This window comes from Medicago sativa, chromosome 2 (genome assembly GCF_051527215.1).
Source record: "Medicago sativa cultivar Bolivia chromosome 2, Bolivia_mono, whole genome shotgun sequence".
NCBI lineage: Eukaryota > Viridiplantae > Streptophyta > Magnoliopsida > Fabales > Fabaceae > Medicago > Medicago sativa.
The window spans coordinates 6,225,756-6,249,552 of record NC_140750.1 but is presented as its reverse complement, the minus strand read 5'-3'; the positions used below and the strand labels follow the sequence as shown (position 1 = coordinate 6,249,552).

Below are 23,797 nucleotides of genomic sequence, written 5' to 3'. Positions count from 1 at the left end.
GTGCTGAATGCCGCTTCTGATGTTGATTATCACGGTTTACAGCTGATTGCTCCACGTCAACATGCTCACGTTTGGAAGTAGCCTTGCGTGCCTCTATTACATGTGGAACATCATAGGTCAAGGTGTCGCAAACCCTAACCCTAGCCGGTTTTGCATACCGAATTGTCACTCTGCCATCATGCCCTAATTCCTGATAACCACAATCATCCTCTTCATCTGTATCAAACCATGAATCTGAACCAAAACGACGCCTAACCCTAGACCTTCCTTGTCGACGCTCCCAAGCTCCTCCGTGCCGGCGATCCTCCCGAAGCCTGTCCCGTTGTCTGTCCACCTGTTCTTGCGCTTTCCCTCTTCGCGGTCTCACATCGGACCACTCTCCCCTATCCCCTCCCCCCCCCCCTTTAGTGGCACCCTGCTTGGCCCCCTTCCCTCCCTGTAGTACCTTACTTCCGGTGAAGGTGAATACCGACGCGATTGTCCCCGATGATGACGAGGAAAACCGCCACGCTCTCTCTCTAGACCGCCTCTCTCTCTCTAGACATTTTGCTACTACTATACTTAACTCCTTTCCCGCCTTCAAAACAAAACAATAACTTTCTCAAATCAGTAATTTGTTATATGTTCATGAACAACGCTTACATGAAATATTGGTTACCATAAAATATAAATATGTTCTTGAACAACACTCAAATGGAAGAGTGATCGCCCAAACCATCCAGCAAATGCTAGGAGACAAAGCACACAATAAAGTATTAAAAATAAATTTTTATGCTGCACGGTAGTTTTTCTTTTTGACAAAAACAAAATGATATTCGTTCATTCAGATCGAGAGATTACATCATTCAACACCGCTAAAAATGAATTTGCGAACAAACTTACAACATCCAAGTTAATAGCATGTAACGGCTTAATGCCTACAAAAATATATGATAAAATTAAAGTGACCGGAATATCCATGGCCTCCGGATCTGCAACGTTAACGCCCAAATCTTTGATTGAATAATCGTTCTTTCGGTATGAATCAAATGAACACCGCAAGACGGGAAATCAAACAACGCCGCACAAGACGACGAACAACAAACCACCACACTTAGATGATGAAATCACAAAGAAAAATCTAGATATATGTGAAAATCACTTATTTAGATTGAAATAGTGAAGAAGAAAAAAAAAAGATGAAGAGGGGTGATTTCAGGTCAAGAATTGACCCAAAACCACCCCTCAATGAAGAAACTGGAAGAGAAAACCTAGAGAGAGAAAACCAGGGTCGACTTGTTGGAGAGGGAGGACGCATGCAATAGTCTATGATCCACGGTAATTAACTACCGTTGGAGTTTTTTTTTTTTTTTTAAGTTGTATATGTGGAACGGTAGTTAACTACTGTTGGAGGCAAAATCGAATTTTCCACGTGTTTTTAAGAAAGTTCATGTGTAAAAAGCAATTTTCCAACAATAACCCATGATTGAAGATCTTGAAAATTGCTCTTCTCCCAACAAAAAACGCTCACTCTCATACAAACTGACCAAAATACCCCCCGTATGAGTTAACTCACGCAAATGTTAAACTCAACGTAACTTAAGTCATGTTCACTACATTGGTACATTCCACGTGAGTTAACTCAAGTAGGTTATAACCCAACGTGAGTTAACTCATGTAGGTTATAACCCCAAAGTGAGTTAACTCATGTAGGTTATAACCCAACTTACCGAGCGTGAGTTAACTCACCTGGAGGATATTTTAGTCAGTTTGTATGAGAGTGAAGGAGAGGAACAATTTTCGATATTTTTGTTATAATGTTTTTTAATAACAAGACAAGAAGTGACCATATGTCTTTGTTGAATGAGGGAATAAAATATCAAGTGATTTGATTCATTTGGACTTCTACTTTGATTCAAACCAATGATTCGGAAATCATTTGAGCATGGAGATGTTGAACCGTGAATTTGTAATTTCGTTAAATTGATTTCCCAAGTCCCAACTAGTACGGACTAATTTTTTTTAAAGCCAAATAAAGACTTTTCATTTAAGTTAAGGCACCAAGGGTGCCAACATAAGGATGTACTCCATAATTTGAGAAAAATTAAAGGCAAAAATGTAACCACCAAATACAACCACCCCTGCAACCACTATAAATACAAGCTAACTTAACACCACCTGATGCACCTACAAAGTTGAAGCAGAAATGTAAATAAATGATTGCCTTACATCAGCCTCGCCCTCACTACTTAAGCAATCACACCTACTCTCAGGGCAAAAATAAACGCAGCAAAACATCTGTGGCATATGAACCAGACCTTATCAACAGTCCCTGACTATATTGATATACCTTATCAACAAACTAAACCTACAAAACAAAACATTAAAGGAAGGTGAAGAGAGGTTGTATAAGCGATGGGCACAAGGATTCTAAGAACAAGGATGAATCCACTACTGCTATGCAGAGGTTCCAGAAGCAAAGAGAAACTTGATACAAACAGCTATAAGTTCGACATTTCAGAGCGCGGCACATTTACAGGCAGTGTCCTTGCATTCCAACTTTTATCACCAATCTTTACAAATGTTGGCAGCTGTGACTCTGTCAGCAAGTGGATGACTGTTGCACTTGTGACTCTCTGTGCTTTACTGATAGCTTTAGAGACAGCAAGGGTAATATTATTTATGGGTTTGCCACCTTTAAGGGGTTGTGGGTTATTGATGGATCAACCGAACTTCCACCTCATGTTTCTGCAAAATATAGCATACGTTTTATAGACTTTATGCATGCAGTGATGTCAATTTTGGTATTTGCGGCAATTTCATTGTTTGATCAGAATGCGGTGAATTGTTTTTTTCCAGAACCATCAAATGAAATACATTAAATCCTCACAGTGTTGCCTGTGGCAATTGGCGTTTTTTGCAGCATGCTTTGTGTTGTATTTCCTACTGATAGACATGGAATTGGCTTCCCCCTTTCAACAAGTTAATAATTGAGAAATCTTTTATGTTCATGGCTGTATCCAATTACTATGATTTATAAAATAAAAGCATGTATTTTTATTTTTACATTTCATATATTTTCAGACAGGTCAAGCAGTGTATTGACAAAAATATGGTTTTTTTCAATTTTAGATTCTTTTAATCGTAATAGATTAGGCTTTTCTCAATTCAGATTTTATTGATGTTGATCTTTGTCAAGGGTTCTCTTATTGTTTTTGTAGTTGTTTGCTCTATACCCTATTCCTTGGTGGGTTATTTTAGTTGAGGGAAATGTGGATGTTCATTTATGTTGCAGGATTATTTTAGTTGCGCAAAAGAATTTGACGTATAAGGTTTCTAGACTCGTTTTCGAGTTGGTTCGGTTCATTTTCAGCCCTATCTCAAAATCTTAGATTCGAATCTCCCTGCACCAATTTATGTGAGACACATCATTAACCATCTATTCGCACCCTACGTGATAGTACATAAAAAAAGTGGAAAGGTATGGGAGGTAATTAAGGGGGTATATATATAGCAACTCACTTAAGATCGCCAACCGGGGCCCACAACGACAAGAACGTGAGATATGTCATCGCACGCTGAGGATCCCAAATCATGAACCAACCCTTCAAAAAAAAAACACAACGTTTTTAAAGAACAAATCTAATACACACAACTTGAACAAAAAATAAACACACCGTAATTCTTCTCTCTCTTCAATTCCTTCATGTGACAACACTTAAACTAAACCAATTAACAATTTCAATCAATTAATCCTTTTTGTTATTCAATCAATTAACCTCACTTAAACTAAACCAATTAACCAAAATTACACTCAAAGTAAAAGAAAGAAAAATCCAAATCTAAACAAAAAATCAAAACATCACAATAAAAAGTTCATCAAAATCAAAACAACGTGGGAGAGAAATACATACATGTATTACACAAAAAAACACATCCAAAGTCGAGTCAGAGGAACATTTTTCAATTTTTGTCAATAAAAAAAAAGAAAAAAAAAGCATTCTTCATTCATTCATTGTTTTTGTTTTTGTTTTTTAGCTGGCTCATGTTTGACGTGATCATATCATCAAACAAACGTTCATCACATCACACCGTTCATTCATTCTTCATTCATAAAAACACATAATAAAAGATTAATTTTAAAAAAGGGAAATTAAAAAGAAGAATAATTATGAAAGGTGTTGGTGGAATTATAGTAGTCAAGAGAAACTGTTGTTGTTGTTGTTCTTGTTCTTTTATTATTTTTGTTTATCAATTATTACTTTTCTTATTCTTATTATCATTTTCTTTTTTGTTCTTTTATTGTTCTTCTTTCTTGTTCTATCTTTTCAACAATTTATGTTCCACCGTTAATTATTATTATTCTTTTTTCATTTTTCCATTCCTTGACTTTCACGAAAATTTTGTTTCTAAACAGATAATAGAAAACTACTAAATAAAATAACTCAACCTTAATTATTGTGTTGTGTTGTGTTGCTTTTGTTGTTGCTTCGTGTTCTTCTTTTGTGGCTGGTGGTGGAATCTAGGGTTTGAAAAGGGGAAAGAAGAAAAATTCGATCTTGATCGATGGAAGCTGAAGCAGAGAATAATTCCCAGAAGGGTGATGATGGGGGTGAAAATAGTAATGAAAATTTCAACAACAATGTAAGTAACAACAAGATTATGAGTTCAGGTGAAGGTCAAAGCAAACCTAAGAGACAGATGAAAACCCCTTTTCAACTTGAAATGCTTGAGAAAGCTTATGCTTGTTAGTTCCTTCTTTTCTTCTTCAAATTTGAGTTTTTTTGTTTGTTTTAAGTTTATGATTTTGGTTATGGGTTTTTGTTTTTTTAATTTTTTTTTTTTGTGAATTTCAGTGGAGACATATCCTTCGGAGACAACTAGGATAGAGCTGTCTGAGAAGTTGGGGTTGTCGGATCGACAGTTACAGATGTGGTTTTGTCACCGGAGGTTGAAAGACAAGAAGGAGTTACCGGTTAAGAAGGTGCGAAAGGCGCCACCTTTGCTGGATTCTCCTACTCATGAGCCTAATCCTAAGTTGATTCTGGAGCCTTGTAATGAATATGGATCCGGGTCAGGTTCTGGCTCTAGCCCGTTTGCCCGGATGGAGTTGAGGAATGTGGTGCCTCCTCCAAGGAGTTATTATGAGTCACCACAGACTATAATGGAGCTTAGAGCAATTGCTTGTGTGGAGGCACAGTTAGGGGAGCCTTTGAGGGAAGATGGACCTATTTTGGGAATTGAGTTTGATCCATTGCCACCTGATGCATTTGGGGCACCCTTAGGTATAGTCGATGTTCTTTCAGCTTTGTTTTGCTATCTTTCACTTGCTGTTTTAGAATGAGTTACTTTTTTGTAGTTGATTTTATACTTGTGTTGAGTTCTGCTTATGATAATTGATGTATTTTCTTTTTTATGTTTTGTTTTTTGTCTGTATATTGTACATTCTATTTAGGGATCATGGTGATTGTTCTTATTGTTGACTATAGTGTTTCCTTTTCTGACACATATGTGTGATAAATGGTTAACTAGTTTCTTAGATGTTCTGTATTAAGGTAGCAATGTTGAGATAAAATGCCATCGATTTGGCTGATTCAATCTAAAATGTTGCGAGAAACAATGCTGTCTTGGTACAAGTTGTTAGTGATATATGAATGATTGATTCCGATGGGTGCATGAGTCTTGTTTGGCTACTCACTTCTGGTAGTTTCTTTTGGTGCAGCTGTTGCAGAACAGCAGAAGCGGCCTAGTCTTGCCTACGACAGTAAAATATACGAAAGACATGAAGTTAGAACGAATAAGGTAAGTCTTTGCAGTTGCTGTTTAGATACGCGTCTTAAAAACCCTTTTCTTTCTCATTCACAGTTGTGTGAGATAATTATCTAGATAGGACACCTATATCTGTTTGGTTGCTTCATTTGAAATTCTAATTTAAAACGGGCTCCATTGCAGGCAATGGCAAGGACATTCCCTGAATATCCGTTTGTTCCGAACCAGCCTAGCATTAGATCTGATATGTTTGGACAATTGAGTCAACCCCATTTATACGATCCAATGGAGGGTCCTGCCAGAACTCCTCCTTTTCCGATTGGAAATGAACATCTACCTAGAATTCATGGAACTCAAAGCCATTCTTCCCGTGCTCGCCTATCGTCTCAACAGGACAAGCCTGTGACTCCCTATACTTCCCCTCCTCCCTTTTTGTCTCAGCAGGACAAGCAATCAATTCCCTATCCATCTCCTCCTCGAGATAATGATGTTGTCCCCAAAAGGGAACCTCACCCAAACGTAGCCAATACTGGCATTAACTCCCAATTCACTGATCACCAAATTGGTGGACAAGAAAATCCTTTAGCTTTACCTGGTGGACAAGTTTTCCATAATGACACGGTCTTGCGGGTGGAGAAGAAACGAAAGGTATTAATTGAATTTGTAAGCTAAGTGTTATTTTTTATTATTTTCCCCAACAATACAAAGTTAATGTAATATTCTCTGCTGAGGATGATTTATATTTTTAACTTTATTCATGTAGACTGACGATGCCAGAGTTGCCAAGGAAGTTGAAGCCTATGAAATAAGGATGAAGAAAGAACTTGAGAAACAAGATATCTTAAGAAGAAAGGTCTTATTCAATGAACATAACATGTCACTATATATTGATGGAGCTTTAAAGACATCCTATTCTTTTTTAGCTAACCCTTCTATTTTCATTTCCTCGTAGAATGAAGAGCGAATGAGGAAAGAAATGGAAAGGCTAGATCGTGAGAGAAGGAAGGAAGAAGAAAGGATGATGCGTGAGAGGCAGAGAGAAGAGGAAAGATTGAAGCGTGAGCAAAGGCGGGAGATAGAACGAAGGGAAAAATATATGATGAAAGAACATTTAAGAGTAAGTTTTAATCCCCATGTTATTGCTTTATTGAATCAAATTGATCTAAAGATAAATAGTGTATCTTACTATTACCTTCTTGTGTTATATATTAATAAAGGCTGAGAAAAGGAAGCAAAAAGAAGAGATTCGCAAAGAGAAAGAGGCAGAGAGAAGGAAAGCTGCCCTTGAAAAGGCAAATGCTCGTAGAATAGCTAAAGAGTCGACGGAGCTCATTGAGGATGAACAGTTAGAATTGATGGAGTTGGCTGCAGCAAGCAAGGGGCTTTCCTCTATCATCCATATTGATCTTGATACTTTGCAAAACCTTGAATCATTTAGGGGTGGGCAATTTCTCATATTTTACTTAGTGATATTACATAATTTGGTTCTCTTAACATTTGTACTAAGAAAAATGCTGCACTCCAACATTTGTACTGTAGATTCCTTGTGTGTTTTCCCGCCCAAAAGTGTAAAGCTAAAAAAACCATTTGCTATCCAGCCCTGGATCAACTCAGAACAAGATGTTGGCAATCTTCTCATGGTATGTTTGAATTGCCTCTCTTGTTTCCTTATAGTGTACATATATAACATACAACATTGATTGCAAAATTCTTTTTTTGGCACTGTCAAGAGGCGGGGGGCGAAGTTGGCTTTAAGTTGAACTTCCATGTATGTTACACTGAGGTTATTGATATAATTGTAACGTGTGGATGCACTTCTATTTGCAGTACAAGTTTTATTAACATCTTTTATTCTTAATTTGTTTTTTTAGCTTAAATTGAGGAATCTGAATTTGATGCATGAAACCTGTGGTGTTCTATTTCAGGTTTGGAGATTCTTGATTACCTTTGCTGATGCTCTTGAGTTATGGCCTTTTACTCTTGATGAATTTGTACAAGCATTTCATGATTATGTGAGTAAATCTGGCCTTTCCTAATGATTTTGTACTGCAAGTGAACTATTTTTCTTGCAATTTTTGGCTCATTTATGGGTGTTTAAAATTAAACTTAATAATAACAGGATTCAAGATTGTTGGGTGAGATACATGTTGCTGTTCTTAAAATGATAATAAAAGACATTGAAGATGTTGCAAGGACACCTTCTACAGGATTAGGAGTGAACCAGAATGGAGCTGCTAATCCTGCCGGTGGCCATCCAGAGATTGTGGAAGGAGTAAGCTGAACTATATCAAAAAAATTATCTGTTATTTTTAGACAAATATGGTATTTTGTTTGATGCATTCCACATCAATAATGCTGTGTTTTATGTTAGGCATATACATGGGGCTTTGACATACGAAATTGGCAGAAGAACTTAAATCAATTGACATGGCCTGAAATTTTGCGACAGTTAGCACTATCTGCAGGATTTGGACCACAGTTGAAAAAAAGAAGTATTACCTGGTCCTGTGCAAATGATAAAGAAGAGGTTCATTTTCTTTATTATACTTTTTTAATTTTCAACTCAAATGTATTATCATTTTAGTTTGTTGGTTCTGCATGAGCTTTTTGTTATCATTGACTATTTTCACCGACCATATATGATTTTGCATGCATGTAAAATCAACAATGGAATTTCTCGTCATACATTTGATAATTGATAATGAACTAAGTGGAGCTAAATGTATTTGTAACTGCAGGGAAGAAGTGGTGATGATGTCATTTCTACACTTCGTAATGGTTCAGCAGCCGTAAGTGCAGTGGCAAAAATGCGAGAGAAAGGTTTATTAGCTCCTCGAAGATCGAGACATAGGTTAACTCCAGGAACAGTTAAATTTGCAGCATTTCACGTTCTCTCTCTTGAGGGCCCCAAAGGTTTGAATGTACTAGAGCTTGCAGAGAAGATTCAGGTGAATTGTTTATCATCAGATTGAATTCTCTTTTAAAAATTGTCAACTTTGTTCTTATGTTTCTTTTCTTGTCAGAAATCTGGTCTTCGGGACCTGACAACCAGCAAGACACCTGAAGCATCAATTTCTGTTGCTTTGACAAGAGATGGCAAACTTTTCGAAAGAATAGCTCCATCAACATATCGTGTACGAACTGCATTTAGACAGGATCCTGCAGATGCCGAGTCCATTCTTTCAGAAGCAAGAAAGAAAATCCAGATATTTGAAAATGGGTTTCTAGCTGGTGAAGATGCCGTTGATGTTGAAAGAGAAGAAGAGTCGGAAAGCGATGAAGTTGATGAGGATCCTGAAGACGATGATTTAGTAAATCCTTCAAGTGGAAACCAAAATTCAGTACAATACGATAATATGGATATTAGTTTGGTAAATGTAAAAGAAAATTTGGGCAATGATGTAGACGTTATTCAAAATAAGCTTGATGATACTGATCTGCCTTGTTTTCCTGAGAATGGTTCCAAGGATGCCGATTGTCCCACTTCTGTCATCAAACAACCAATTGCGTGTGAAAATCTAAATACCGGAAATCTTGATGATAATATGGAAATCGATGAAAGCAAGTCTGGAGAACCATGGGTTCAAGGACTTACGGAAGGAGAATACTCTGATCTCAGTGTAGAAGAGCGTCTAAACGCTCTTGTTGCATTGGTTGGTGTGGCAAATGAAGGAAATTCAATCCGCATTATTCTTGAGGTGAATTAAACTCACATGTAATAGATATCTTCTAGTTTACTTTTACATATAGTTTTTTAGTTGACGTGAACTGTTTCTCAGGATCGATTGGAAGCAGCAAATGCTCTGAAAAAGCAAATGTGGGCTGAAGCACAAATAGATAAAGTTCGTCTGAAAGATGATTATATTAGTAAATTAGATTTCCCATCACTTGCTGGAAATAAATTTGAAACACAAGACACATATCCTGCTGTGGAGGGAAATCAAAGCCCATTGCTCGACATCAATATTAACAACATTAAGAATGAAGCATCACCCAGCACTGCAGAAAACCAAAGAGGAACTCCTTCTGCACAGAGTCTACTTATTGAAAAGCCATTGGTAGCTCATGATTTCTGCCCAGGCACAGGTCCGGACAACTCTCAGAGTCAGATGCATGCACAATATTCAAAAAGGTCACGATCACAGTTAAAATCTTATATTTCCCACATAGCAGAGGAGATGTATGTCTACAGGTCTCTACCCCTTGGCCAGGACCGCAGGCGTAACCGATATTGGCAGTTTGTTGCATCTGCTTCTAGTAATGATCCTGGTTCTGGCAGGATCTTTGTTGAACATCATGATGGCAGTTGGAGGCTTATTGATTCTGAAGAGGTAACTTCATCGACCTGCCACATTGATGTCTTTGTTCGTACTTTATTCTTTTAAATCTAAAGATGTCAATGTCTGTGCAAATTTGTAATGTATTTATATACTTTTCCTTGATTAGTATTTTATTACCGTTTTGAGCTTTTGCCTTTTTTTCTCTCACAGCATAGCCATTTGTTTTGGACGAATTATACTGTTTTGAGCTTGCCTTTTTGTAATGTATATATTATTTATTCTACCATTCCTATGCAGGCCTTTGATATTCTTTTGGCATCACTGGATTCACGCGGGATCAGGGAGTCTCATTTGCGCTTAATGTTGCAAAAGATTGAGAAATCCTTCAGAGAAAATGTTCGAAAAAATACACAATATACAAAAATTGGAAGCAAAGGGGAAGGTTCTATGAAAACTGAAGCTGATGAAGCATATCCAGTGCCCGAGTGCCATTCAGGATCTGGCAGTCCTAGCAGTACCCTTCATGAGTTGAACTCTGGTTCATCTGAAACTTCATCATCCTTCAAAATTGAGCTTGGCAAAAGTGAGAATGAAAAGAAAGCTGCCTTGAGAAGGTATCAAGATTTTCAGAAGTGGATGTGGAAAGAATGCTATAATTCATCAATTTTATGTGCAATAAAATTTGGGGTAAAGAGATGCAAACCTCAGGTGGATATTTGTGAAATCTGTCTTGATCCTTATTTTATGGAAGACTCCCATTGCAATTCCTGCCACCAAACATTTCCGTCAAATGATGAATTTAATTTTTCTAAACACACATTTCAATGTGTTGGTAATTTATCCAAAGATATTATGGAGCATTCTCTTCCTCTGAGGACAAGATTGCTTAAGGTCCTGCTGTCATGTATGGAGGTGAGTTGATGGCAACTTTGGATTCTTAATCTCGAACCTAATTTTTTTGTAAATTTAAAGATGTCATTCTGCATCCTATTATTATTTTTACCTTTGAGGATTGTATTATTGTACTTGCATTTTGATTTACAGGCATCTGTTCTCTCTGAAGCATTTGGAACAATTTGGACAACTGATTTTAGGAAGCGTTGGGGTGTGAAGTTGAGTAAATCATCATCCGTGGAGGAACTGTTACAGGTTTCATGCCGTTTCAATTCTTGAAGTTAATCTTCACACACACACACACACAGAGAGATAAAAAAATCGACAATCCATGTCAATGCTGACATGCATAAATTAAAAACCTATTTTGCAGATGTTGACCTTATTTGAAAAAGCGCTACGGCGTGATTTTCTATCATCAAACTTCTCTACAACAGACGAATTGTTGGGATTAAGCAGTGTGTCAAAAAGTGCTGCACACGTGTCCTCTGATCCTGAATCAGTTGCTCTACTTCCATGGGTTCCTCTAACCACTGCAGCATTGTCTCTCAGGCTTTTTGAGTTTGATTCATCCATCAACTACGTAAAGCTTGAGAAACTTGAGCCTGTTGAAGAGAAAGAAGCAACAGAATACATTGTGAGTTTCATTTTCCTGTGTTATTTGGTTTTGAGCATCTGGGTCGCTGACTTGAAATTTTCATCATAATCTAATGGAACATTTTATTTTTTTTTGCTTATTAGCAAAGGCTTCCATCAAGATATACTCCCTTCAAGCCTAACAGAGAGTTTGAGGCAGCAGCTCTTGATCATGATGGATTCACCAAAGTTAAACCTTCTGCTAATAAAATTGCACGAAGTGGAAACAAACGTGGGCGAGGAGCTAGTGATCTTGGACGGGGTAAAAAGCTGTCTAAAAGAATGTACAATTCCAAACAAGATACTGGCCGTCGAAACATTAAGGTCACTGAGAATCTAAGTCAGAAATTAAAACAGCAGGGACAGGGAACACAAGGACAAGGGGGTGGACGAGGTCGCCGAACGGTCAGAAAACGTAGAGTAGAAAAAAGAGCTGTTGAAGATTTGTTGCTGGGCCATGCAGCAGCCAGTCATAGTTCCAAGGGTGGAAGAGAACCATTGAGAAACTTGGATGAAGAATGGGATGTAGAAAAATTTAGTCCTATGACTCCTGTTCACATTGGGGTTGCTGAGAATAGTAACAGTGCTGAAGAGGTGGAATCCGATGATGATGCTCAAGCAGTGGAATCCGATGATGATGCTCAAGCAGTGGAATATGATCATGGAAATTGGGAGATAGGTTACAACGGTGTCTCCCCTAACAGATGGGATAGGGATTTGGTTGGAATGAGTGATGAAGATGTGGACAATTTTGAAGATGAAGAAGACAATGGCAACGATAATGACATTGGTATTGGCATTGAAGAGAATGAAGAGGAAGATTCCGAGGAAGATGTTATGAGTGAAGGATCAGATGGAATGCTGAATAGAGTAGTGAATGTAGGGGGCTCCGAAGATGTTATGAGTGAAGATTCTTCTGATTAGAACATCCAGTTTTAATCTGATCAATGTAGGAATTTGCATGTTAAGGCTGCTTTACATTTTTTTATCGCAGTTTTACGAATACGTCAGTTCCATGTTTACAAATCACGCGGCTGAGTTAATGGTTGAGTAGATTTAGTGTATATTATCCATGCAAAATGGAGCCTTGTATTTTTAAGCTTTAAGCATAGGGCTTTGTAGCCAACCTCATTTTGTTGTTGTTTTATCATCCTTTCCTTGTAATAGATACTCATCAACTAATAAAGTTTTATTACACTATGATTGTCTTTTCATTGTTTGAAATACTTGGCCCTGATAAACTACTTTCCAATCTGAAATGAGTCAGATTGAGTTTCAAATATGTCGAAAATGTTAAGAGTGCTTAATAGGGGAATTACCTCTGCTTGTTAAATTATCATGATTATGAAGGTCTGCCAAGTTTTTTTTTCCTTTTCTTTTTGCTTTTCTCGTAGGGTGCAATTTTTTAAGGGGGCATTGGCGCAACGGTAAAGTTGTTGTCATGTGACTGAAAAGGTCACGTGTTCAAGTTCTGGAAACCACCTCTTGTGCAAAAAAAAAAAATAGTAAGGTTGCGTACAATACATCAAATGGTGGGACTCATTCCCAGACCTGGCGTATGCAAGAGTTTTAGTGCACCGGGTTATTTTTTTTTTTAGGGTGTAATTTTTTAGTAAAGCCAAACCACAGCCATGATGTTGCTGGCGTTTCCTAATGGCCAATGCATGAAAAACTTGCCGTTTATTGATTGTTTAATAATGCAGATTGCAGACTACATGTACAAAAAATTGAAGTACTCTGGCAATCATAATTCAAAATATTATATCTCAATCCTTCAAGTAATATTGTTGGACTTTATTTATGACACTAAGGGATCTCACATAAACTACATAGACCAAAGTCATAAAATGGAAGAAAAGAGAGTTAATAACAGGAGTAAAACGAAAGACTATTGAACTATACACAAGATGCACTTGGTAATGGTTGACACTTTAATATGACGCCATGAACATTTCTTAGTTCTGGCTTTCTGTTTCAGCATCAACCGTGCTAGGGAATGTGATGTCGAATTTGATCCTAAGATTACCCCTCTGTGAAGGATTTTTGGAAATTGGCATCCCTTCGCCGGCAACCACTTCTTCATAGGTTGGATCAATTCCATTGTCTATGGCAATGGTCAGACCCCTTCCATCCAAAGTAGTAAGTTGGAAGGTGTAGCTTCTGCTTGGAGCTTCTCCTTCTGCAAGTAATATCTTTTGTGTCATAACCAAATCATTACCTTGTCTTGTAAATACATTGTGAGGTTTCTCGTCAATAATGAATACAATATCTGCAGCAATGACATTTGGTTGCTCATTTCCTTTCTCTGGGAAAGTGATTTTTGTTCCCTTTTTCCAGCCTGGTTGGATTTCAATTGTTAGTATTTCCTCCACAGGTACAGTTTTGCTGCAAACATACATGCAGGAGACCAATAAGTTGCTATACTTGTAGGCACACATAACAAGCGAAATAAAATGGGAATACACAGTCAGTAACGTCCAAGGAGAAAGAATCTTGTATTTTGCAGTAAATATAAAATGTAGTTACAAAGTTGGTTTATGTGACAATATGTTTCAGTGTAAAAATAATTTACACCGCCAGTTAGAAATGTATTGAAACTTTATATATCAATAAATCCAACAAAAAACTCTCATTCTGCTCATGAAATTTAGTTCTGAGAAAGTTCAAGTTGAAGTTGATGTGAATTAAAAAGCCAGGGGAAGAGCATTTACCCGCTTGCATAAGCAATTTCCCTTGAGATCTTCATCTTTTTGGTTGTACCTTTATAAAGTTCCTCAAGGCTGCAAGGCAATTTATTTTCAATGGGAGGTGCCTTGCGTCTTGGAGCTTGACTCGTTTGTCTGCTTTCTCCAAATACATCTTTGCCAAAAATATCGCCAAAAGACCTGGACACCCACGACTGACCTCTCATGCCCATGCCTCTGCAGCCGCCGCCCCTCATTCCCATTCCTCCATAAGGGCTTGAAAAGCCAAAAACTTCTGCAAATATGCCATCTGCACTTCTGGGATTGAACCTAAACCTTCTCCCATCCTGAGTTTGGAAGTATGGAGCTGCACTGTCACCTGTTGTAGGCATTCCATTTTTAAGGCTGCTTTCTCCATACTGATCATAAATTGCTCTCTTTTGTGGGTCACTTAGAACCTACGTGAAGCCAAATCAATATACTAAGTCAGATTCTGTGAACATTTCATGGTTTGTAGTTGTACATCCCCACAGCATGGTCCATGAATTGATGAAAACTAACTGAAATTGAAATTTTACTGAATGATGGAAAATAAATACAATAAGGTGAAGCGACCCTTATAACATTATTACTCAACATGTGATAGTAACTAAGTAGTAAGAAACTGACTGACTCAACAGCACACAATTCTTTAATTTCGGTAAAACCAAGGTATCATCTGCGTAGAAAATCCTTTGAAGTAACTAAGATCAATTTAAGAGGTTGGCCTATCATAATATATGTTTTTCCATATACCAAAGCCGGAGATCGAACCCTGGACCAAATGATGCTTATCATTCTATCATAATTTATGTTTCCCTTACTTGGGATGAAAGTCAAATGATTATCATTCTATCACTAAATGAATCACAAATAAAGCCACATTCAGATTGGACAGTGAAGGAAAAAAAAATTGAAAATTGAGGATTTTGGTAAGGGTCAAAGTCCTAAATTCATAAAATTCTTTGACCCTTCTTAGGGGATCCTCAGTTTTCATCCAATTGTATATCACATAATATAGCCATCGAATTGGATCTCAATATGACACAAAATTAATCATCATTATAAGCTAAAACCAATCAAGGCTTAAACATAAAAACAAAAGACAGTAAACAACAGAAACATCCTCAGAAACATGAATGATCAGTTGACCATAGTTTTGTAGCAATTAAACTAAACTAAAAACAAGATGAAGTTACATATACCTCATATGCTTCAGATATGAGTTTGAATTTAGTCTCAGCATCATTCTTATTGTCAGGATTCTTGTCAGGGTGCCATTTCATGGCAAGTTTTCTATATGCTTTCTTCAACTCATCATCTGTAGCATTCTTGTCAACCTCCAAAATCTCATAGTAATCCAAACCCATCTTCCACTACTTTGCTGTCACTTTTCTCTTCCACTCAAGATATGACTTTCTTTTCTTCCAAGTTTTTTGTCTTGTTTCTGGATTGTGTAATGATTATTATTGAACAGGACTATGGTAAAGAATACAATTGTTGATCAGAAACTTCACTTTGGATCAGAAACTTAACTTAATGTGTAAACATGTATTTATTTATTTATTTTTTTGTCAAAAAAAAATGTATTTATTTATTTACATTTGTAAATACCAACAAAATATCCCTCTATTTTCGTATCATGAAAGGAATATCTTAGTATTCAAATTCATTGTTACTATTTTTTGTACAAAGAAAATAAAAAGGAAATACTACGTGTGATATAGCCATTTATTGATATTTACTCTATATTAATATTCTAGGTTCTATTCCTTTTTCTTTTTTGTGATCATTCTCGATTCTATTCTTTTTTTAGGTGTTAGGGGTTCGAACCTCAATCCCTATATGTAATATACAATATCTCTGTCACTGAACTAAGTTTACGAAAACATTTATAGGTTTTATTCCATTGATACGTATAATCATTATATATATTTACTAGCAGAAATATGAATATTAAGTTTCATTACCATGTTTAATTCTTTTTTACCATGTTTAATTCATTATAATATAATGAGATTGTTCCTAATAAATAAGATTTAATTGATTTTTTAAACTAAAATTTTAAATAATATTATAAAAGGGTGATATGGTATTAATAGGTATAGAGGTATAAAATAGATTTTCATCTTTTTTTATTTATATAATATCTCCACGCGATACACGAGTTTTAAAAGATTTTTGTTTTTTGACCAGCATGGTATATGGTATAGCTATAAACTGTTGACCTGGAATCGTTGAAGTTGTAGGGACACAGTTTCACATAGTAATTTCCCAGAGTTAAACGATCACATCCCTTAAATTAGATCTAAAGGATCCCCGTGAGAGTAGCTTTCCGTTGGTACTTGGTAGGAAACCAGGGATATTGCATGTTATATGCAGTGTTTGGGTTTCGAACCCCAACACCTCACTTCTTCAAGTTTAATTGTGTGAGCTCTAGCCACTGTCTATGCTACTTGACCAAAAAAATATATTAAAGGTTGCAAGCTGTCCAATTATAGTAGGAAATTCATTAAAATAAAAAACACTATTGTTCTAGTTCTAATTATTATTTAATGAAAGTTAATTATACCCTCAATTTAATTCAGCAATAAATTACTACTATACCCTTATTTTGATACACCAATAAATTTCTAATTTTTTTACACATTTTCTCTTTTAAATAAATTTAATGTGTTATATTTCTTTCTTTTTTTTTGAAGACATCAAAATGAAATATATTAACACCGGGTAAGAAACCACCTTAGCACAAGATGTACTAAAGGGCCACCTTAGCCACTATCTAATTTTTTGTCACATAATATTTACAAAAGTACGGTCAGTCGATACCCAGACATAACATAGGGTCCGACCACCACATCTGAGTGCCATGCACAAACGAGGCATTATTAGCCTTTAACCACCATAATGAATGAAATTTAATCTTTTCTAATAATTGTTCTATGGTGGTTTGGGTATTATTAAATATTCTGTTGTTTCGTTCATTCCAAACCACCCAAACACAAAGTAACCACACTAGCTGAAGGAAATATCTGCGCATCCTTGAATAATGAATAAACTGGAAGAAATGCTGACAGATATCATTAGGATCGACACCTGAAACACCAATCCACGATCTGACGTGCCCCCATAGAGGACCGAATCTGTCACAATGAAGGAACAAATGTAACGCTGATTCGTCGTGACCACAACCCGCACCACACTCCGCTAACTCGGCATGGAGCATACCTGTTCTGACAAGATTAGTCTTTGTTGGCAACCTGTCACGAATCAACCGCCACGCGAAGATGGAAACCTTCAATGGAACCTGCTTATGCCAAACAAAATCATTCATGCCACCCGCAGTAGTGTCGTTTGGAGAAGTCAGAATATGATAAACACCGCACACAGTGTAACCCCTTTGGATGTCTGGGTTCCACTGCCACCTGTCAGAAATATCAGTCTGCAAAACAATATTATTAAGAAGATTCCTACACTCCTCTACCAACACCTCCTCCCAAGCCCACAACCTACTCCTCCATCTCCACGCCTCTCCCCCTTCCTCCCATCCTAGAGAAAACATCTCAGCCACCGTACAAAGTTTATTATTCGATAAATCAAAAAGGCGACTAAACCGAGTACGTAACGGCACATCTCCTAACCACCTATCATACCAAAAGAAGGTACTAGTGCCATCACCCACCCTCTTCGACACCCTCTCTGCAAACCAACCCCCATCAATATCACCTATCCCGTCCCTAATCTTCGCTACCTCCCTCCACCAAAAAGAACCACTCCGGCCCCCGACCTCCAACCTCCCTGCCTCATGTGTTATATTTCTTTCATAACAAACAATTGAACCCCCTCAAAACAATTGTTAGTTACTTTTCTTCTCTCCAATAAATTATTATTTTTCACCCTTAAAAAAACAAATTACTATTTTTTGCATAAATATTATTTTATTTTTCCATAAAAATTGTCTTTTCGTTTTTACCCTTAGAATTTTGCTTATCAGTATTACTAATCCTATTTTTCATCCTTAACAGTATTACTAATCCTATTTATATAATTTCAATTCTTTATATAGCCATTAATATACATAACAAAATTTTGCTTAAATTTACGAATAACAAAATACAAACTTGAGTTCAAAATAGATTACATATATTAGTTTTGAGTGGTGCTATATCGCACGACACTCTAATTACACGACTGGTGCACGACAATGTTTTTTTCCTTAATTTGCTTCCAATTCCATCATAAATGTGCTTTTGCTTTTTATATCTTAAATGAATAGAACAACACTTAAATAGAGTTACACCGCTCACCTCTCAGGGAAAAGTGAATTTTTTTGGCATTTGAGTCAAAACTAGCACATAGTTTATCTAAATATATATTAATATTCATAGGATTGATATGGAGTACGTAGCACAACACTTTCACAACTTCACAAGAGATATGTATATGTTGGTACAACACTAGCACAATATTGTCATCAAATAAAAGAAAGAAATATGTTGTCGTGCAACAAGCACGAAAAATCATGTCGTGCTCTTAATCATTATCCATTAGTTTTATTGAGAGAAAAAAGGTAAGAGTAATGGAGAAATAATATTATTGAAAAATAATTATATACTAAATTCAATTCGTATCCAATTATTAACACTCAAAAAGGAACATACGGAGTAGAATGTAGAATGCAAACACAAAGCAGTATTCGAATCTATATTCCTCATTTATTCATCTTAAAACAATTTTCAGTGGTTAAAAAAATAATTTTTCAGACTGTTAACCAATATTTTTACAATATTCGGATTTACAAAAATACTGAGGGTATGTTTGGTTTGGAGAAGAAAATTTAACGAAAGAAAGTGAAAGGATAGATAGTAGAAGGAAAGAAAGGTAGAAGAAAGTGAGATGATTGTTTTGGTTGTTTGGTATAAAAGAAAGTGAATAGATTGTTAGAGGAAAGAAAGATATGTATATTTGCAAAATGACAATTATAACCTTTAATTTTTTAGCTAAATGTGTGTTTATTTTAAATTGATTATGTTATCTACACATTTAAATATATTTTACTAATAAATATTATATTACATATAACATTTGTTAATTTTTTTATTAATGTTTCTTTTTCTTCAAAACATCACGGCAAGAGAAAAAAATTGCCCAGCATGTTTCAAAATCATATGCTTGTTGAGCATATTAATATTAATAATTATAGCAGGGTATTTATGACTTTTTACAAAAAGTTGGTACTTCTTTGTGTTTTCCGTCCAAATTAGTGAGGAAAGGTTTTGAGCGTGCGTCCCACCTCAAACTTTCTTTCCTCATCTTTCTGAGATGTTGCCAAACCATGGAAAAGCAATCTTTCCACAACTTTTCTTTCCATTCATCTCTCTTTCCTTTATCATTCTCTAGATCCAAACACATCCTAAAATTGGAGAGACACATCACGTACTCGATAAACTCCGACTTTTGCCTAGGTAACCACTAACATACATGCTTCATTTTGATTTGTTCCCACACATTTCAAAGAACAATTCTTATTTATAAATTTTCTTGAGTACACACAGATATACAAGCATATCTGTTGTAAAAACCTCAAAACAATAAAAAGAAGGGTTAATAGGGGTTTACCCCCCTGCCATTTGGGCGACTTTTGAAAAACCCCCCCGTAAAAAAAAAAACTTGTAGATTCCCACTTGTAATTTCAAGATTCTTTGGTTTACCCCCCCGAAGCCAACAGTCAGCAGCTGACTGGATAAAAATGGTGACGTGGCGTGCTGACTAGGTATTATTTTTATTTTTTCATTTTTTTAATTTCCACCTAGATTATTAAAAAGCAAAGTCCGAAAATGTTGTTTATTTGGCATACCCCCCTCCCTTAATCATTTCCCCCAAAACTTCAAACCTAGAAAACGAAGAACAAAGGGAAAACGATTTCGAACTCTAGGGTTTACAATCGAAGCAAACTATCTGCGAATCGAAGCAATTTCTGTGGGTTTTAGCGAATTCGAAGCAAGATTTCTACGATTTCTGGGAAGCTGCGAACGAGTTCAATCTCGATTTAGGGTTTCTGGGAAGCTGGGAAGCAAGATTTCTAGGAAGCTGGAAACGAACGACGAAAGAGAAAGTAAACTGAACGAAGAAGGTTGAAGACGACGCTTGTGGTAAGTTTACTGATTCTCTCTTTCTCTTTATGCATACATGTATTGTTTTTGTTACTATTTGTAGAAAGGAAGAAATAGATGATAAAGAAAGGAAGAAATGTATGTTGTGGTCCCAAAAGTGTGATGCTAGATTCCATATTTATTTCCATTTCCATGTGCCATAGTTCCATTTTTAGGGTATTTTTTTATTGAAATCTTTGTTTTGTCTGAGTTGTTTCTATCAACCTGGTTTAAACCAATGGGTTGCTGACACGTGTCAAAGAATATTGATTAAAAATTTAATTTTTTTTACCACATGTAACACCCCGTTTTCCCAATGTAAAAATTTCATAATAAAAATCAGAGTAATTCAACTTAAACGGAATGCTACATCTCTTTATCATAAAATCTTAACAAAATAGATAATAATTTATCCTTCAAAAATTCATCAACATAATATTTAAAAAACTTCGCAGCGGATTTAGTTTAACAATAGAAATAGTCTTGGCACGCAGGCTCATCATAAAAGTCACATAAATCTTAGTTCAATAATAATTCTTAAACTTCAAAAGCAATACGTAAAGGAACAGAAAACAGTGTCAAAATTCCCATCCCGTTACCTATCAGAGCACCTAAGGACACAGTGAGAGATAGACACCCACGACCGCAGCTAATCTTGATTACCTGCAAGTTACCCATACGAAGAGCAACATTTTCAAGCAGAAGGGGTGAGATTTTTCAAACAATAATATTAAGTATATAAATCATAAATTACATTTAACAACATAAACATCTTATAATTTAACAACTATAATTAAATACATAAACATCATCATTTATCTTAGCAAAATATCATCATATAACAGTCACAGTCATCGTCACATATCATCATACTGAAAGACATCACAAGTAATTCGTTAAAACATCACAACTTAACAACTTGACTTGACAATGCATCTAAACTCGACTATGCAACTCTTACGTCTTAAACCATCTTGACTCGACTATGCAACTCTTAACGTCTTAAACCATCTTTGATCATCATGAAAATGCAAATGCATGTGGTACCATTTTAGGGCATAAGCCCTCATCGCCGTGGTTGAGCATAAATATACTCCTAGGGCATAAGCCCTCATCGTCATGGTTGAGCATAAGCTCCATCGTCGTGGTTGAGCAAAAGCTCCATCGTCGTGGTTGAGCAAAAGCTCCAGGGCATGAGCCCTCATCTTTAAATGAGTATGCATGGACTCAACATCTTACGTCTTAGAAACTTCATGAACATCTATGACATCTTAACATCTTGACAACATAACATCTTAATAACTTGATGACTTCATAACGACTCGACGACTTAACAAACTCTTTGACTTAGACCGACACTTACATCTTAAATAAGACTCAGCAGTATATGCAACATATAAATAATTCATCTCATATCAGCATCATAGTACAACAACATCAAATGATAACCAACAACATCTTAAACATCGCATCAACATAGGCATCATAATTAACACATATAGTGCATAAATAACAAGATCACATCTTTATATAACCCATCTTTAAATCACACATCTTCAAATATCACATCTTTATATAACACATCTACTATATCATTAAATAATTAATTAATTAAAACATCAAGTGAAGAACTAATCAATTTAGATCTACTTTTTCATTGCGTTAATTTTTATTCATAATTACCAAATAAATTAAAATATTTACTCAAAGGATGATTCCTGACAAAATAAAATAAAATGAAAAAGATGATTCTTGTATAAGAGTTTTCTAAGGCATTAAGGAGAGAAAGTACTAAATTTTAAAGCACCACTATAATACCTGGTACACGTATTCCTCTACTGCACATAAATAATAGTTTAACATATTTATTTGTTTGTTTAACACCTTAGAAGAAGTTATGGGATAGTGACCTTCACACGAAGATATTGTACCGAATGATAGGAATTCAAACCTTTTGAATCTAATTCAATTAATATCGGTTCTCTTGAAAACTAAATCAAGATTGAGATTTCATTCTTTTCAAAATTTATAAAGCTTAATTTCATATCCATTATCACAAGAAAATAGTCTATGCTTAATTTGGCACAAATCTAGATTTTGATACTACATAAGAATTAGCCTAACATACAAGGTCCAGGTATCTAATATGTGCCATCTGTTCAAAATTTACGTTTCCAATAGCAGTTACATATTCTCATTAGTAAGAGGTCTCTATGAGGTTGTTGGATTTTAAACTCAAGCTAATGGAAAAGATACTACTAACACGGCTACAAGGATTCACAGATAAAACAGTATCAACAAAACATTATATTTGACTGAACAGAACAATCAAGCTATCACGTAATTTAATTTCTAATACAGTACACCAAAAATAGACAATTTCATGCTAATCTAAGAAGACAATAAAAAAAAGCTTCACGTACATGCTTATATGTATGTATTGGAAATTAGTAACTAAAAAAATATATATTAAATCTTGATATGCACATAAATCAAGACACGCACAATACTGTTCGGATCCTTAATGAAAAATTGTCACGAAATAGCACATACTTAATTAAAGGAAAACTAAAATCATCAACCATTCAAAAATATAATCACAACAATAAATTAGAGCATGAATTTTAACATGAATTCGTTAAAAGATCATGAAAACAAATAAAAGAACACAGACCCTTCACTACTCATGTGCTCATACAACCCTAATTTCTCATAATCTCACAAACTCATCCTAAAGCATGTTAGATGCAACCTAATGATTCACATACCTAATATTAGTGAAAGATAGTCTCACCCTTACCTTAGATTGTTTTTCTGAAATCAAAAGCAGCGTTCTTCGTTCCTAGGGTTTTCTCTCTCCGAGTTCTCCTCTTTCTCCTCTTTCTCCAAAAAGCGGTTTAACGTAAAAACTCTTTCTAACCTAAGCTTCCTTATTTATAATACTAATCACTCTTCCTAAATCTATTTAGGCCCAATAATTTATTCTTCTTTCTATTCTAACCTCCAATTCTACTTACACTAATAATTCTCATATTCTAATAAATAATAGAATAATGACACATAATAAAATACCAACACCTCATATATATAAATAAATCACATAAATAGATTCTAACTTAATAAAAATATATAAATAAAAGGAGGGCGTTACACCACATATAATGGGTTTGTTTGATGTTGTTTTCCATCATGGTGGGAGTTTGTAAGGGATAAACATATGTTTTATAGGGGTGGTGTACAAACTATTGTGTCTGGAATTGAAGGTAACAACTGGGGTGTGTGTGATATTCAGAATACTGTGGCTAGCTGGGGATATGATAGGAATGCTTTTAGGGTTTGGGGTCAAATTGTACAGGTTTCTGAA

At 35.7% G+C, this 23,797-nt stretch overlaps 3 protein-coding genes and 1 pseudogene across 4 annotated transcripts; 2 read left to right on the top strand and 2 right to left on the bottom strand.

The window, feature by feature from the left end:
* Positions 1 to 1,307: 1,307 nt before the first annotated feature.
* On the top strand, positions 1,308 to 2,966 carry LOC146943970 (protein DMP6 pseudogene; annotated as a pseudogene).
* A 1,168-nt stretch (positions 2,967 to 4,134) lies between these two features.
* Positions 4,135 to 12,758, top strand: LOC146943969 (homeobox-DDT domain protein RLT1-like). 2 transcript variants are annotated; one of them, XM_085742307.1, is made up of 18 exons: positions 4,135 to 4,726; positions 4,836 to 5,264; positions 5,702 to 5,781; positions 5,932 to 6,396; positions 6,512 to 6,601; positions 6,701 to 6,865; positions 6,966 to 7,188; positions 7,288 to 7,388; positions 7,674 to 7,760; positions 7,868 to 8,020; positions 8,120 to 8,275; positions 8,487 to 8,696; positions 8,772 to 9,446; positions 9,528 to 10,079; positions 10,326 to 10,940; positions 11,073 to 11,177; positions 11,296 to 11,559; positions 11,667 to 12,758. In XM_085742307.1, exons 1-18 carry the CDS (start codon positions 4,546 to 4,548, stop codon positions 12,480 to 12,482), a joined length of 5,367 nt encoding a protein of 1,788 aa, XP_085598433.1. In that variant the 5' UTR covers positions 4,135 to 4,545; the 3' UTR covers positions 12,483 to 12,758. The 2 variants fall into 2 exon arrangements, with proteins under 2 accessions (XP_085598433.1, XP_085598432.1); XM_085742306.1 differs by having other exon boundaries at positions 11,664 to 12,758.
* Positions 12,759 to 13,331: 573 nt separating this feature from the next.
* On the bottom strand, positions 13,332 to 15,742 carry LOC146943968 (uncharacterized). The gene is made up of 3 exons (XM_085742308.1): positions 15,487 to 15,742; positions 14,270 to 14,700; positions 13,332 to 13,943 (listed from the first exon to the last, which is right to left on the bottom strand). Exons 1-3 carry the CDS (start codon positions 15,649 to 15,651, stop codon positions 13,514 to 13,516), a joined length of 1,026 nt encoding a protein of 341 aa, XP_085598434.1. The 5' UTR covers positions 15,652 to 15,742; the 3' UTR covers positions 13,332 to 13,513.
* A 1,520-nt stretch (positions 15,743 to 17,262) lies between these two features.
* On the bottom strand, positions 17,263 to 17,843 carry LOC146943967 (uncharacterized). Its single transcript, XM_085747903.1, has 2 exons — positions 17,510 to 17,843; positions 17,263 to 17,351 (listed from the first exon to the last, which is right to left on the bottom strand). The coding sequence occupies exons 1-2, from the start codon at positions 17,841 to 17,843 to the stop codon at positions 17,263 to 17,265; spliced, it is 423 nt and encodes a 140-aa protein (XP_085604029.1).
* Between the last annotated feature and the right edge of the window lie 5,954 nt (positions 17,844 to 23,797).